This window comes from Gorilla gorilla, chromosome 10 (assembly GCF_029281585.2).
Source record: "Gorilla gorilla gorilla isolate KB3781 chromosome 10, NHGRI_mGorGor1-v2.1_pri, whole genome shotgun sequence".
NCBI lineage: Eukaryota > Metazoa > Chordata > Mammalia > Primates > Hominidae > Gorilla > Gorilla gorilla.
Window position 1 is genome coordinate 47,060,138 of NC_073234.2, and position 15,694 is coordinate 47,075,831.

The 15,694-nt window shown below is 42.5% G+C and overlaps 2 protein-coding genes across 3 annotated transcripts in view; one reads left to right on the forward strand and one right to left on the reverse strand.

The window, feature by feature from the left end:
• Window positions 1-2,882: 2,882 nt before the first annotated feature.
• Window positions 2,883-7,463, reverse strand: HNRNPA1 (heterogeneous nuclear ribonucleoprotein A1). Its single transcript, XM_031000730.3, is given in 12 exon segments — window positions 2,883-3,585; window positions 3,817-3,839; window positions 3,842-3,876; window positions 4,168-4,323; window positions 4,901-5,056; window positions 5,261-5,335; window positions 5,470-5,562; window positions 5,649-5,741; window positions 5,835-6,045; window positions 6,193-6,339; window positions 6,632-6,748; window positions 7,312-7,463. Coding segments are annotated over 12 exon segments (1,224 nt in total). The 5' UTR covers window positions 7,327-7,463; the 3' UTR covers window positions 2,883-3,482.
• Window positions 7,464-7,921: 458 nt separating this feature from the next.
• The window catches only part of CBX5 (chromobox 5), a 49,037-nt gene continuing 41,264 nt past the window's right edge, over window positions 7,922-15,694 (forward strand). The window contains exon 1 of one of the 2 annotated variants that reach the window (XM_055357054.2): window positions 7,922-8,126. The gene's annotated coding sequence lies outside the window, so the exon portion shown is untranslated. The remainder of the gene's footprint in view (window positions 8,127-15,694) is intronic. The other variant, XM_004053275.5, reaches the window with a different exon arrangement.

Sequence of the window (15,694 nt, forward strand, 5' to 3'; positions counted from 1 at the left end):
TCCTTAGGAGTTGTCCTTTCCCTTCAAGGAAATTTGATTGTCTACAATAAAAACCTCTAGCAAATGCCAAGTCACAAACTGAGACCCCTGACATTACTTCCCCCGGGTATCAAAAGGCTGATGGAACTTAGTCCCATATACAGTTATTTCAAAACAGCATGGGTGTTAAAAGGCAAAAATTTCCCAAGAATCCTACCTCCACTTTTGTTAGCCTCAAAACTGAGGCTGGATAAACTTTCCTTGAAAATAAACAGTTTAGTGGCCAGGCACGGTGGCTCACACCTCTAATCCCAGCACTTTGGAAGGCCAAGGAGGGCGTTTATTACCTAAGGCCAGGAGTTCAAGACCAGCCTGGGCAATACGGTGAAACGCTGTCTCTCTACTAAAAATACAATTAGCCAGGCACCTCTAGTCCCACCTACACGGGAGGTTGAGGTAGAATTGCTTGAACCCGGGAGGCAGAGTGTCACTGCACTCCAGTCTGGGTGACAGAGGGACACTTAGTCTCAAACACACACACACACAAGAACCTAAGCATTTGCTAGAGGGTACAATTATTGCTTCCAAAACAGTCCTTACATTTTTAGGCTATCTTTGAGAGGCTAAGTCTTGCCTCTCATTCAGTTCACTTTCTTACTCCTGGCTTGAGAATTCTACTGAAGTATGAGACAGCTGGCCAATAAACCCAACTTGTTTGCCAAAGATGAAATCCATTATGTCCTTCTGCAACAGATGGTGAGCGTTAAGTCCCAATAGAGACCTACTGAGCTCAATAGCAGTGCTACAACTTGATTTTCCCTTGCCAGGGGAGCTAGAAAAAGGACATGCTCAATTGGATCAATAGTAAAGTTTACTTATAGTGAACCAAGAATTACTCCTGTAGTGAGAACCCATTTCTATTTTCATTAAACCATGAAGCTGAATGGGATGAATCTAAATATAGAAATTCACATTAGAATCAACCATATCCTCTCTAACCTGAATTTCAACATGTTATTAACCATAGATATCACAAAGGAGGACAAAACAAGCAGAACTAAGTTAAATACAGTTTATTAAAAAAAAAAAAACCCCATTCACAAAATGGAATTTGAGCTGCAGAACAGCTCATGTAAACTGCATGGCAGTGATAACGAAGTACAGTGGCTCAGATAAAGGTCTTCACAAGGACGTTCCTGCAAAAGGCAAAAGAGGTTGTAAAGTATTCATATAAGCAGAGATGAATGACTACACAGTTATATCCACTGTCACTACTGGGAACACCTGGTTGGCTAATAACTCTTTTTGCAATTGGATGAGATTACGAAATGTTTTGGTTTAAGGTACAGCTTGTCATTCTCCCTTTTTACTTTGGGAACGCAGGGCATTCTTTTGCTGAGCACTAATTTGTAAAAACTTACCTTTCTGCCACGAACTTGGACAGATGAGTTTCTGTTTTTAAGAGCTGATAAGACTAGTAGCAGACTCCTCCCTAGAAAAGTAAACAACCTTTAGAACTAGCTCTAAGACCAAGTCCCATCTCAAGCTAAACCCCCCATACCTCCCATTAATAACCCACCCATCCCCCCCACCATTTGGGGAAGAGTCTATTACTTTGAGCCATTATTTTAAGGAAATGGGTCAAAGGAAGATAAATAAAAGGGCAAAAATTTATATTCACAGTACAAATAATGTGCTCACTTCCTTCAACTGGGAGCCACCAATAGGGTGTCAATTTAAAACAATTCATCTCCAGAAAAACCAAGTTCAGCTTAACTGGACTAGTTTTGGCTCAATATATTAAGAAAAATGTTTAACAGAAAACTGGACTTTAAGTAACTATATGGATGTAAGTAAAATCTGTTCTTACCTACCCGCATAGCAATAAAACCTTTCCTCCTGGTTCTGACTGCTAGTCCTAAGAGTCAGGTGTGCCTTACTCTTGTCTGCCTCCTTCCTTGCGATGATCACTGATATTTCACTCCCTCCTAGCTTTCATGGAGCGTGCCGTGGCCTGCCCCTGGCTTATCTGTACTCCACATACCACAAGTGTCTACTCTCAGCTGTAGAGTGTCTGAGCTCGGAGCCATTCGCGCTATACTTGCTAGCAGTTCCTAGTAGCTGAACATCTCTCCTGGATCTTTAAAGGCATTGTCACGAATCCTGAGGTATCTGCAAACTCCCTCAATAGTTAGGGTTCCACCTGCTATTGCAAACTCAGCCAGTATCATGGAACTATCACCCATGCTTTCCCACCCACCACCACCTCCCACCCACCTCCCACCACCCTCCTCCTCCCCAAACTTCCAACACACCCATGGGATGGAATATACAGTCCTATTGATAGACAAATCTCTATGCTACTAGGTACAATAGCACTGAAATTGAGAGCACCAAAGGTAAGGCTCAAAAGAATCTATGTACAAATAACACATTATTGGATATTAACTGTTAAAGGTTTAGAAATCATTTTCTATACAATTAACATTTTAGGTAGGTTGTGTGACCCCTTGTGTCATAAAGGGAAACTGCAGTTAACATGAAATTATGTAGAAAAATTTAGTTTCTATTGGTATGGCTTGAATCTCCAAATTAATTAGTATAGTTAACTGATAGAACCTCTGAAGGCCCACCCAACCAGAACCCAGTCAAACTGCAGTTTTCCTTTAATGTAAGCCTATCTTTACGTTCATTAAAATGCTTTCTGATATTAGTTATTTTTAAAAGGCCTCCCAGACACTTCAAATCTGTGGATTTATGGAGCGGCATTAGCCAGCAGCTAGTTTCTATTCCCTGGCAGAGCTTTGAACTTGAATTGTGATAGAAGCATTCAACATTATCATCAGGGGGAGCGGGTAGGGAAAGTCCAAATCTCTGCCAGTCCCAAATCCATACAGTTGTCATTTCATTCAAGAGAATTAAATCGTTTATTGATTACACATGATAATGGATACACAAGCTTCATTCCCATCTATAATTTTATCTGGTACCATTATTCAATTTAGATATATTGCATAGGATGTGCCAACAATCACTTTTATAACCATTCCATGATCCTGCTTGGGTAATCCCTTTTAATGGTGAACTTCAGGTCACAACAGTAACTATCAGTTCAACTACACCAAGGTTTCCGAAGACAATGGCTTCTCCACCCAAGCAGGTTGTATATAAATTCCAAATAGAACCTGGCATCACCCTGAAGGAATTCTAACTTCACACTGTTGGGGAAATTTACCAAGATGGCTTCAGAGTAGACTAACTTTACACAGCACATTAAAAAAAAAGACATTTATTCAGCGTCACGATCAGACTATTACATTTAGCAATCAACAGCATGGGGTGCAAAAAAAAAATCTACATTAAAACCCTTTGTTGGAATGCTTTACACTTTCCACAGAACAGAAACTAAAATAACCTGTTATACAATTAGTCACAAATACAGTCCTCGAGTTTTTTGCCCATACACATGAGTATTTGTCTAAAACATGTCTTCTTTGTAGCAGCTAGGCCCTGCCACCACTGTGCTTGGCTGAGTTCACAAATCTGTTGTAACCTGTAGCTTCCCTGTCACTTCTCTGGCTCTCCTCTCCTGCTAAGCTTTGTTTCCTGTTGAACAATATGGAATAAAGTTGTTAATCTAAACATATTAAGACTCAAGGCTACAATCCAATATCAAGTTTGTTTCCCACAAATTTTGCTGATCTGAATATTAACTTTATATCCACAATTACTGCAATTATAATGTTAACTATGTTGCACTGCTCAGCTACATTAGGGTTATTGGGTTCATCAGCAATTTAAAAAATTATGTCAACACACAAAAAGGTGCTTACTTACCTAATTAAAATCTTCTGCCACTGCCATAGCTACTGCTGCTGCTGGAACCGCCATAGCCACCTGAAAAGTACAATTTTTCTTTTAAAGTTTCAAAGTGCCAACATTAATGTTTTCATATTTGAGATAATAAAAGTTAAATTCAAGTGTCTGGCCATTTAAAAATGGCCCCTACTACAAGGGAGGTGGTAAAGAGGTCCCATGATTTTTCTAATTTGTGATCAAATTATCACTTTCTGAAAGTTCTAAACTATAAACGTTTTGCTGCCCAGACATAGCAGTTAAAGTGCTTTCTTCCTAGCAGTAGCTACAGACACTCTTTTCACATTATCCAAAATTACACAGATACCATACCTTGGTTTCGTGGTTTTGCAAAGTATTGGCCTCCACCGCCATAGGGGCCAGAGCTTCTGCCTCCAAAATTTCCTCCCTTCATGGGTCCAAAATTTGAAGACTGATTGTTGTAATTGCCAAAATCATTGTAGCTTCCACCACCTCCAAAATTGCTTCCTATGAATGGGAAAGACGGCCTTTATCTGTTACCTGAGGATGATGTTAGTTTCCAATTCTGTTTAGCAGTCAGAATAAAATAAGGTTGAGTTATCAGCCTTCCTTTCTCCCAAACTATGGTGACTCCAATCTTTGCATTTCATTCTCTGGGAAAGGCATTCAGTTGAATAATCCAGTAATACAAAGCAAACTGGCCTAACTCACCATGACATAAAATAAAGAGATTTTCAGAGTGGCACAAGCATACCCTTCAGCCTTGAAGGCCTTCACGGATCCAGGGCCACAGCAAGCAGAAGTATCTTGGATACATCAACTAAGCGCCTAAGGTCCCAAAGGAGTTAAGATACTAAATCCTTCTATGATACTAATCTAACTCAAAGACAACACTATCCACTTATCTCTACTATTTGGGAGTGAGGCGGCCCCAGCTTAAAGCTAGGAGGAGGTAGCATAGCAAGCCCATTTGTTTTTAATATACCATGCAGTGTACCACACAATGCTTCAACAGCACCATAACCCAAGCTCTAAAAGGCTAATCTAGCTGTCACACCAAGTACTTGGATCACTGGATACCTACCACTACCACCGCCAAAGCCGCCTCCGCCTCCGTTGTTATAGCTGTCATAGCTGCCACTCCCGCCATAGCCACTGCCCTGGTTTCCATAACCCTGTCCACCACTTCCATAGCCTCTGCTTCCTCCAGAGTAACCAGGGCCGCCTCCTCCATAACCACCTACAAGAATACAATTCTTCTCAATAAGACAAAAGTATTTGACAATGAAAACTTGTGCAAGTGTAACGGCTGAAGGCCTGCTCACAGCATGCGTGTTATGGGCAAAGTTGAGTTTGACATGCACCAGAATTTTAGTCTCTACTAACCTATTCTAAAGATCCAGGTTGCCAGGAATTTTTCTCTACTTATTCCTAAAAAACTTACCATCATTACCAAATCCATTATAGCCATCCCCACTGCCACCATATCCACCACCACCACGGCTGCCACCAAAGCCACCTGTAAGAAAAAGTTTCAAGTTTTAAGTATGACTTGCACTTAAAGTGACATTCTGAATGCACTTCCCGTACTGTAAAATCTTCATAGCAAAGATGGTGAGAAGTCAGAACTACATGTAGATAAACCATACATACCACGACCACTGAAGTTTCCTCCACGACCGAAGTTGTCATTCCCACCGAAACCACCTCCACGACCACCACCAAAGTTTCCAGAACCACTTCGACCTTAAGAGATGAAGTTTAAGCATTAAATCATTCATACTGGAGTAACTCAAAGTTACCTTTAAGGTTTAATTAAGCAACAAGCATACCTCTTTGGCTGGATGAAGCACTAGCCATCTCTTGCTTTGACAGGGCTTTTCTAACTTCACAGTTGTGGCCATTCACAGTATGGTATTTCTGAACTAAAAAAAAAACACAGATACAACATGGTATCAGGGTTTAGAATGCCACACAGATTGTGGAACCCTTACTAAATGCCACTATCTGATACTTACTGACAATCTTATCCACGGAGTCATGGTCGTCAAAGGTTACAAAGGCAAAGCCCCTTTTCTTGCCACTGCCTCGGTCAGTCATGATTTCAATCACTTCAATTTTTCCATACTGTTCAAAATAATCTCTTAGGTGATGTTCTTCAGTGTCTTCTTTAATGCCACCAACAAATATCTTTTTCACAGTTAAGTGGGCACCTGGTCTTTGAGAATCCTAATAGGAGAAAAACCATAGGTTTAGATTAGCAAAGCCTATACTCGAATAAAAAATTTTGGTAAGTTTAGAAAACTCCCGAATCTTAAGTCCATAGCAGCACATATCCAAGTAAGTTTAAGAAGAAGAAAAAAAAAACCCACTCACTTCTCTGGAGACAGCTCTCTTTGGTTCCACAACTCTTCCATCCACCTTGTGTGGCCTTGCATTCATAGCTGCATCCACCTCCTCCACAGTGGCATATGTGACAAACCCAAAGCCCCTGGATCGCTTGGTGTTTGGATCTCTCATTACCTGAGAACAGTGTTAATTTATGTAACACAAAGTCTGACCGCAGAAGCTTTTGTCATTTTAACTTTGAATAGGGCAATAGGAAATTTTACACCAGCCTTCTATAAAAAATCGTCCAGTTTCCCACTACCCTAGATTTAAGAGGTAGCTTTTAAAATCAAAGCAGGACGTTCCTTTCCCAACAAAGCTCTAACTATAATGCTATTAACTACTTTCATAAGCATTCGGAGAAGGCTGCACCAAGATAAGCCAAGGAAATCGGCTGTTTTACTGCTTTGTCCCTTCCAAATCTTACCACACAGTCCGTGAGCGTTCCCCATTGCTCAAAATGGCTCCTCAGGCTCTCATCAGTTGTTTCAAAGCTCAACCCTCCAATGAAGAGCTTCCTCAGCTGTTCGGGCTCTTTAGGAGACTAGAGTGGGGGGAGGGGGAAGTGTTAAATGGGCTACAACACGAAACAATTTCCATCGAGGAAAAGAAAAACTAGACACCAACTGTGTACCTAGCACTTATTGTTCGTTCAGGTCGCAACAAGACACGTGCTTCTGCCTATCAAGGGAGGCCGTATGCTGGGGTTGGGAGTGCTAGGAAATCCCAAGCGCATGCGTCCCTAGTCGCCTTCCGACGCACGCGCAACAAAGGCTTGGGCGGTAGGGGTGCATCTCCACAATGGGACTAATCGCTCTTTAGAAAACTCGCTCACCAAGGCAAGGTTTAAAAAAAGACAAAGATCCTGTGTGCCTAAGAATTTCGCTACGAGTAACGAGTCCCGCATGATAACTCATGGTTGGCGGAGAGCGGCCTCATGGCGATCAAGAGGACAAAATGGCGACTTGAACTTTGGGAGGGGTAGGCCGTGGCAGCGACCGAAGGAACTGTAGAATGGGCTGGTGCAAGGAACGAAACCAAGCAGCATCTTACCGATTCAGGAAAGGGAGAGGAAAAAATTGAAGTGGGAAAGCGCGCCTAACTCACCTCTGACTTAGACATGACGGCAGGGTGAAGAGAGACTTTAACGATGCTTCTTCGCCGGCGTCCACGGGCAGAAAGGAGCAAGCTGACGAACGTATCTGCCAGCCTACCTTCGCCCTCTCTTTTTTACCCCGCCTCCTCGCTTTCGGCATTGGTAGACTCCGCCCTGGAACAGCTCTGATTGGATACTTGAAATCGCTTCCCCCTGCTATTGGCCTGTGGTGCCACATTGCTGTGTAACGTCATTCCTTCGGTCGTTCTACGCCGTCTCCACCCCTTGGAGTCCATTGGTTCCCGAGTAATGTTATTGTTAACCAGTCTGATTGGCCAACCGACCAATCATTCATATTTGAATCTACCTTGGGTGTTTAACACCTTTTTAATCTTCCACGCGCAAATATTACAGTCAAGTCGCTTGGCAAAGCATGATTAACACTATGTATTAGACAAGCAGCCAGGAGGTAACAATTTTTTTGCAATGAACTCTTGTTGACCGCACGTGTAGTAAAATGGCGAGTTTTGCGCAGGCGCATTAAGAAGTTCCACCTGCCTCTGAGAACACGTGAAATGGCGGGCAGGACCAGGCAGTGAACCTACGGCGCCTGCGTGTTGGCGGGAGTTTGTCCTAGCTTTGCGCATGCGTAGTGGGCGGAGAAAAAAGGTCCGGTCCCAGGATTGGTTGCGCAGGCGCAGGGAAGGATCCGTTTTGGCGGGCGGTTGGCGTTGCGCAGAAGGCGGCGGCGGTGGTGGCTTGTGGTGCGGCCTCACCATACAGGAACAGGGCAGACGTTAACGTGAGTGATCACTCTCAATCCCGGGTAAGTGGCAGACAGTCTTATCTACCCATAGTAGGTCTTGAACTGACTCCATTTGGGCCTGTTATTGTGTGAAATGAATGGACGGCGGGGTGGGGGGATAGTGAAGGGGCAGCGGTGGGTCGGGCCAACCAATAGAAGAACAGGGGGCGGGATGTTTTAATCCCCGTAGGTTCTTTGGAGCTGTGCAGCCGAAGACTTTGACTGGCTTGTGTATAGGCCAATTGGGTCTGCCTTGAGCTGCCGACTGATCGGCCCTTGGGCCATCGGAATGTGGGAGACGGGTTTTCCCTTTCTGAGCAGCGTCTCACTGAGCCAGTGAGCAGGAAGCGCGCGGTAGGTTGGGCTTCTCCAGGAGGCAGCGGTTTGACTCCAATGGGGAATGCGGGATCGGGCGGTTAAACGGATGGAACGAATCTGGAGCCAGTAGACGGACAGCCTAAGGAAAGCGCTGGGACCAGTCGTCCAATCGGCTCTCCAAAAGAGGGAGGTCTTCGATTTGGGGTTGTGAGGAAGGGGAGTCGGTGCCTGTAATGGCGTGTGAGGGTGGATGTTTTATCCACGATGACTTCTCTAACGAAGCCTTTAGGCCTCAGTCCCATACACCTCCTTGAAAGCGTAAGTTTGCTCCTGTATTCCTCGACTTGAGCATTTTTCCCCCGCCCCCTCACCACTTGAGGTTTGGGGAACAGGAGTTTTTTTTTTTGTTTGTTTGTTTTTAAATAATACTTTCAGAAGTCGCTTCTTTAGGAAGACTGTTAAAATGTTAGAACGAATGGGAGAAATCTCTATGTACTGTCATGGAAAGGCGTTCAAGAAATATCTCTTTCCTGATAGTGCATATTTCTACTGACAAATATGTTTGTAGGTCCATAGAAAAGTTTTGGAAAGCTACACACCAAAGTGTGTCAATCCTAGGGACACAGTAGGATCGAGGCAGGTTAGATCTTTAATGTTTAAAACTTTGCAAGGTTAATAATTTGTGATTAAAATTAAATAAAAAATGAAGTCGATTGTTTTGTGTTTCTAGTCATAATCACATACTTACAACCCCTTTTCTGTTTTATGTAATCCATGTGCCCAGTGCTTTTATTTTAGTCTCTTTCTCCCGGGAACTTTCATATATTTCTTTTCTTTACACCATCCTAAAGTCCCTCTTTTTGCTGTTCCTTTGAGGATATCTGACTTTGGAATAAAAAAGAAACACTTGAAGAGGGTAATATTTAGGGTTCTGGGGACAGAAGATTCATCCATCACCTGGATTATTCCTTGCCTTTTAATTAGATTTCCTTCGAAGTGTGTTTTACATGCAGTCTATCTCCTTTTGGTAATGCCCACTCTGCTTATTCCAGGATCTTTTGGAGAAATAAATAAATTTTGATAACATTGGCTGTATCAGAGTCTTACTGCTTTATTCAATAATTTATTCAGGATCAAGGGAAAATATTTAAATATTGAAAATCAACTACCTATGAAATACACTTATAATTAGAGACCTTTCCGACTTTATACCAAAGACAGACGATTTTAATAGCAGTTTATGAACAGAGGAGAGATTTCCATGTTCTCTGGCACTAGCAAAAGGACAAACCTATAATTTATACCTGGCTTTAAACCTATTTGTAGGTATGCTAGTAATGGAGTTGCTGAGCTTCTGAGAACTAAAGTGATACTGGTTAAGGGTATCTGTCCTGGATTTATTTAGGTTTGGAAGGAATACAGTCTTGACCTACAGCAAGGTTTCTCAGCATTAGCACTGTTGGTATTTTGAGGCAGATAATTCTTTGTTGAGGGTGCTCAGGGTGTCCTGTGCATGGTAAAATATTTAGCAACATTCCTGGCCTCTACCCACTGTATGCCAGTAACATGGCATCACTCGCCACATCCCCATTTGTGACAGATTGTTTCCAGACATTGCCGAATGTCCGGGGAGGTAGGGATGGGGGATAAAATCTCCCTCGGTTGAAAACCATTCATTTAAAATACTGGAGTATGCAGGGCACAGTTTCGTGTTCCTGTAGTCCCAGCTACTCTGGAAGCTGAGGCTGAGGTAGGAGGCTTGAGTTCAGGAGGTCAAGGCTGCAGTGTGAGATGATTATGCCTGTGAATAGCCACTGCACTCCAGTCTGGGCAGCACAACAAGGTCCCATTGCTAAAAAAATAAAAATAGAACACTAGAGTTTATTATTTTTTCAAAATCCATTATTTTACCAATTGGAAAATAGGTAAAGGTGAGAGAAGATGGTTGAAATGTTTAGGGAGTGGCCTTTGGTAAATGGATCACTAAATCCTGATGTTATCTCCTTAGATACAGAATTGATCATTGTTCCATTTAATAAAAGGAAATTTTTATTAAAATTTTTACCACTTGGTCTGGCGCCGGTGGCTTATGTCTGTAATCCCAGCACTTTGGGAGGCCAAGGTGGGCGGATCACTTGAGGCCAGGAGTTTGAGACCAGCCTGGCCAACACGGTGAAACCCGTCTCTACTAAAAACAAAAATTGGGCTGAGCGTGGTGGCTCATGTCTGTAATCCCAGCACTTTGGGAGGCCGAGGCGGGTGGATCACTTCAGGTCAGGAGTTTGAGACCGGCCTGGCCAACATCGTGAAACCCCGTCTCTACTAAAAACACAAAAAATTAGCCAGGTGTGGTGGCGGGTTCCTGTAATTCCAGCTACTCGGGAGGCGGAGTCAGGAGAATTGCTTGAACCCAGGAAGCAGAGGTTGCAGTGAGCCGAGATTGCGCCACTGCACTCCAGCCTGGGGGACAAAGCAAGAGTCCGTCTCAAAACAAAAAAACAAAACAAAAAAACCCACAATAATTAGCCAGTCATGGTGGTGGGCGCCTGTAATCCCAGCTACTCAGGAGGCTGAGACGGGATAATCGCTTGAACCTGGGAGGCAGAGTTTGCAGTGAGCCGAGATCATGCCACTGCACCCCAGTCTGGGCGACAGAGTGAGACCTTGTCTCAGAAAAAAAAAGTTTTTACCACTTTTTGCAGCTTAAACTTACACATACGATTGATTGCATCTTGTCCTTGTTTGGCTTCCTAAAATAATGGCAAATATGTTTTTGAAGAAGGTAGACTTTGCCTCACATCCTTCTTTTTCACTTGATTCTAGCTAGCCTCTTTCCTTTCCTGGGATTCTTTTGGATCCACGTCTCAAAACTTTTTTGACCGCAATAAGAAATATATTTTATACTAATCCTGTACACACATTGAAACAGATTTCACTAAACGTGCAGAGTACTCTGATATTCTTTTGTCTGCAGTATACTGTTTCATTGTCTTAAGAAAGCAGTCAATTTCCATTGAACTGATTTCACAGCTGTTTATAGACCCAGGGTTTTGGGGGAAAAAGACTGCTGATCTGAACAATAGGTCACCAAATCATGCCAACTTTGATTACTTTCTGAGTCAGTTCCTTCCATCTCCAGCCCCAGCCACTTGTACAGATGGTCCCTTGCTTGTGATATTTCGACTTAAGATTTTTCACCTTTACAATGGTGTGGAAAGCAATTTGCATTCAGTAGAAACCATATTTCAAGTATCCACATAACCATTCTGTTTTTCACTTTCGGTACAGTAATCAACCAATTACATGAGATATTCAACACTTTATTATAAAACAGGCTTTGTGTTAGGTGATTTTGTCCAACAGTAGGCTAATGTAAGTATTCTGAACACATTTAAGGTAGGCTAGGCTAAGCTATGATGTTCAGTAGATTAGGTGTAGGAAATGAATTTTCAATTTTTCATATTTTCAACCTATGATGGGTTTATCAGGACATAACCCCATCAAGGAGTATCTGTGTAAACAGATTAGGGAGTGACCCATTATTTGGTGTTTTTACTCATGTGTTTTACTTTGAAAGATTATAGGAGCCAAACCGAGACTTTCTGGTTTACTGTGGTGTGCAAGTGAAAACTGCTTGTTTTATTGTGAAGTCTCACAATGCTTAAAGAGGGAAAACAATAAAAATATTGCAAAATGTCTCCCAATGTGATAGGTTTTTTTTTTTTTTTGGAATGGAGTCTCGCTCTTGTTGCCCAGTCTGGAGTGCGGTGGCACGATCTTGGCTCACCTCAACCTCCGCCTCCCAGGTTCAAGCAATTCTCCTGCTCCAGCCTCCTGAGTAGCTGGGATTACAGGCATACGTCCGGCTAATTTTTAGTAGAGATGGGGTTTCTCCATGTTGGTTAGGCTGGCCTCGAACTCCTGACCTTAGGTGATCTGCCTGCCTTGGCCTCCCAAAGTGCTGGGATTACAGGTGTGAGCCACTGTGCCCAGCCTCCAATGTGGTAGTTAATAGATATGATGAACTTTTCTCTCTGGTGGTGAAATTTTAGTGGGTAATTTTTCATTGAAATTCTGGTACTATCACAGAGTTAGAAATCCTAACTTCCAATGTGATACGTGTTGGGCCTCCCATTACAGAAGTTATAACGCTTGTGCTTAGAACTTAGAGACATACTGGCTGGGCGCAGTGGCTTTTGCCTGTAATCCCAGCACTTTGGGAGGCCGAGGCGGGCAGATCATGAGTTCAGGAGATTGAGACCATCCTGACTAACACGGTGAAACCCCATCTCTGCTAAAAATACAAAAAATAAGCCGGGCGTGGTGGCACACGCCTGTAGCCCCAGCTACTCTGGAGGCTGAGGCAGGAGAATTGCTGAGCCTGGGAGGCGGAGGTTACAGTGAGCCGAGATTGCACCACTGTACTCCAGCCTGGGTGACAGAGCGAGACTGTCTCAAAAAAAAAAAAAAAAAAAAAAAACTTAGAGACATACCTACTATTGCAACCAAATCTAAAAGGGGTGTTTACTAAAGGGGAATATATTCTGTCTGAAAACTAGTAAGTGGAAAGCTTCAATTTGGGTAGTAGGTGAGCAGGATGATAGTTGGGGAAAGAAAGAGTGAGCCTACATTTGAAGTGGCTGGATTTGTATATGGCTAGGGAAATTCTGGAGATTCTCAGAGCCCTTAACAATACTCTAGAAAAGAGAAAGGTTTGGTATCAGGGTACAAAGATTTTTGAGGAAGACTAAGTCGCTTTTTGTTTCTATTGAGATTTGTTTGTTTTTTGAGACAGAGTTGCGCTCTGTCACCCAGGCTAGAGTGCAGTGGCGTGATCTCGGCTCACTGCAACCTCTGCCTCCCGGATTCAAGCGATCCTCCTGCCTCAGCCTTCCCGAGTAGCTGGGACTACAGGCACGTGCCACCATGCCTGGCTAATTTTTTTGTATTTTTGGTAGAGACAGGATTTCACCGTGTTAGCCAGGATGGTCTCAATCTACTGACCTCATGATCCAACCGCCTCGGCCTCCCAAAGTGTTGGGATTACAGGCGTGAGCCACTGTGCCCGGCTCTATTGAGGTCTTTAACCACATAGCATGATTTCCATATCTTATTGGTATAGCCCATTTAATTAATAACTGTCCTGGTAAAGCATTTCTAGTCTTTATTTTGTCCTTTTACTTAGATTATTTTTATTTCCATTCACCTTACATGAAACGGGGCCTAAAGCTGTGTTATGGATATTGATTTTAAAAGTAATAAATTACAACATGAGATACCACTTGACTTAGTATGGCTGTTTACATATCTGCTATTCGTGAACTCGGACTCTGGGCAATCATCTTTTTCTCCTGACATAAACTTTTATTTTTCTTCCTTGCTTATAGAGAATGATTTTAACTGATCATTGTACTAATAGGAAGGAGTCCAGGTCATCCTGAGAAGAGTTCGCTTGTCCAGAGTCCAAGATGCAGATTTGTTGGATTTCTGTAAGCCACTTGAAGCCACATATTCATTTCTGATGACAGCTTTACACTTGTGCTGGAAGAACACCCACTGTGACAACTGCTGCCTATGTTTAGTCTGTCCAGGAGCTCTACCAACTAGCATGTTTGCAGAAAAACCTACACTGTTCTTGTTAGCAGCTATGTAAATATTAGATCTTTCTGAGTTTCTCTTCTCAGATCTGCCAATTTCTTTGGGGCAAATTGTATCCTGCAGTAGCCTCAATTTACCCTTTGAAATGAGGGATTAAAGGTTTTAGACATTCTTTGGGTTATCTGAAACACAATTCTTTTTGGATCAGTAATGTTTTATATATGTCCACTTTATGATTTTTAAAATTTTATTCCCCCTATGTATTAGTTTCCTGTGGCTGCTATAACAAATTACCACAGACTTGGTGGTTTAAAACAAGAGGAATTTATTCTTCTCAAAATTTTGGAGCCCAGAAGTCTGCAATCAAGATATTGAGGCCCCTCTGGAGGCTCTAGGAGAGAGACTGTTCTTTGCCTCTTTTAGCTTCTGATTATGGTCAGCGTTCCTTGGCATATCTCTCTGCTCTGTGTTCACATTGTCTTCTCTTTTGAGTACTTGCATCAGAACTCTCCCTCTAACTGTGTATTATAAGGATACATATGATTGCAATTAAGAAACCACTTGGATGAAACAGGAGAAATTTATCTCCAATCCTATCTTTTAATTCAACCTGAGAGAGCAGATTTAAAATATATTTTATTCCTAAAGTGGCAGGTCCCTGAAAAAAAAATGTAGATTCATGTTTATTTTGAGACAGAGTCTCGCTTTGTCACCCAGTCTGGAGTGCATTGGTGTGATCTTGGCTCACTGCAACCTCCGCCTCCCAGGTTCAAGCTATTCTCCTGCCTCAGCCTCCTGAGTAGCTGGGATTACAGGTGCCTGCCACTGTGCCCGGCTAATTTATGTATTTTTGATAGAGACAGGATTTCACCATTTTGCAAGGCTGGTCTAGAACCCTTGACATCAGGTGATCCACCCGCCTCAGCCTCCCAAAATGCTGGGATTACAGGCATAAGTCACCGCGCCCGGCCAGATTAATCTTTTAATCACATCTTTTGCTATATAAAATAACATTTACAGGTTCAAGGGATTAAGATATGAATCTCTTTGGCGGAGGGCCATCATTCAGACCACTACACATTGGTTCCCTAACCTCTACCCAAATAGATTTGAGCTAATTCAGAAAAGAAAATGTTATTTTTAAAGAAACAGGCAAGTGAAAAAAGGGTCAGAAACCTGGGTTCTTGTCCTGCCTCTGCCATTATCTAGTGGTGTAACCACGGGTGAGCCATTTGCCCTCTTTAGTCCTTAGTTTCTTCATCTTACAGGGAAGGAGTTGGATAAGTGATCGTTAACAAGCCTTCTAGACCTAAGACTTTATGAAGTGATTCCTAAGTCATCTTGGAGTTTGTTTTTTAAGTCAATAATTTAAAATGTGAATCAAAACATTACAAATTACAACATTTTGGGTGAGGGTAGTCCTGTTCTTGCCTAGGACTTGAAGGATGGAAGACTGAGCTGTTGGCTGACTGTCAACTCCTTGGGGTATTAACACAGGATAACTAACCTGTATTTGTTAGCTGTGTGCTTAAACCTTTCTGAAGAAAAGATTTTCTACAAGGGATGTAATAGACTAGCTGGAACATTTTCACTACATTTCTAGTGAGACTATAGACTGTGTAGCCTGAATTTTCTTTCCAGTAGTAGTAGTTCATCAAAATTAAACACTGACA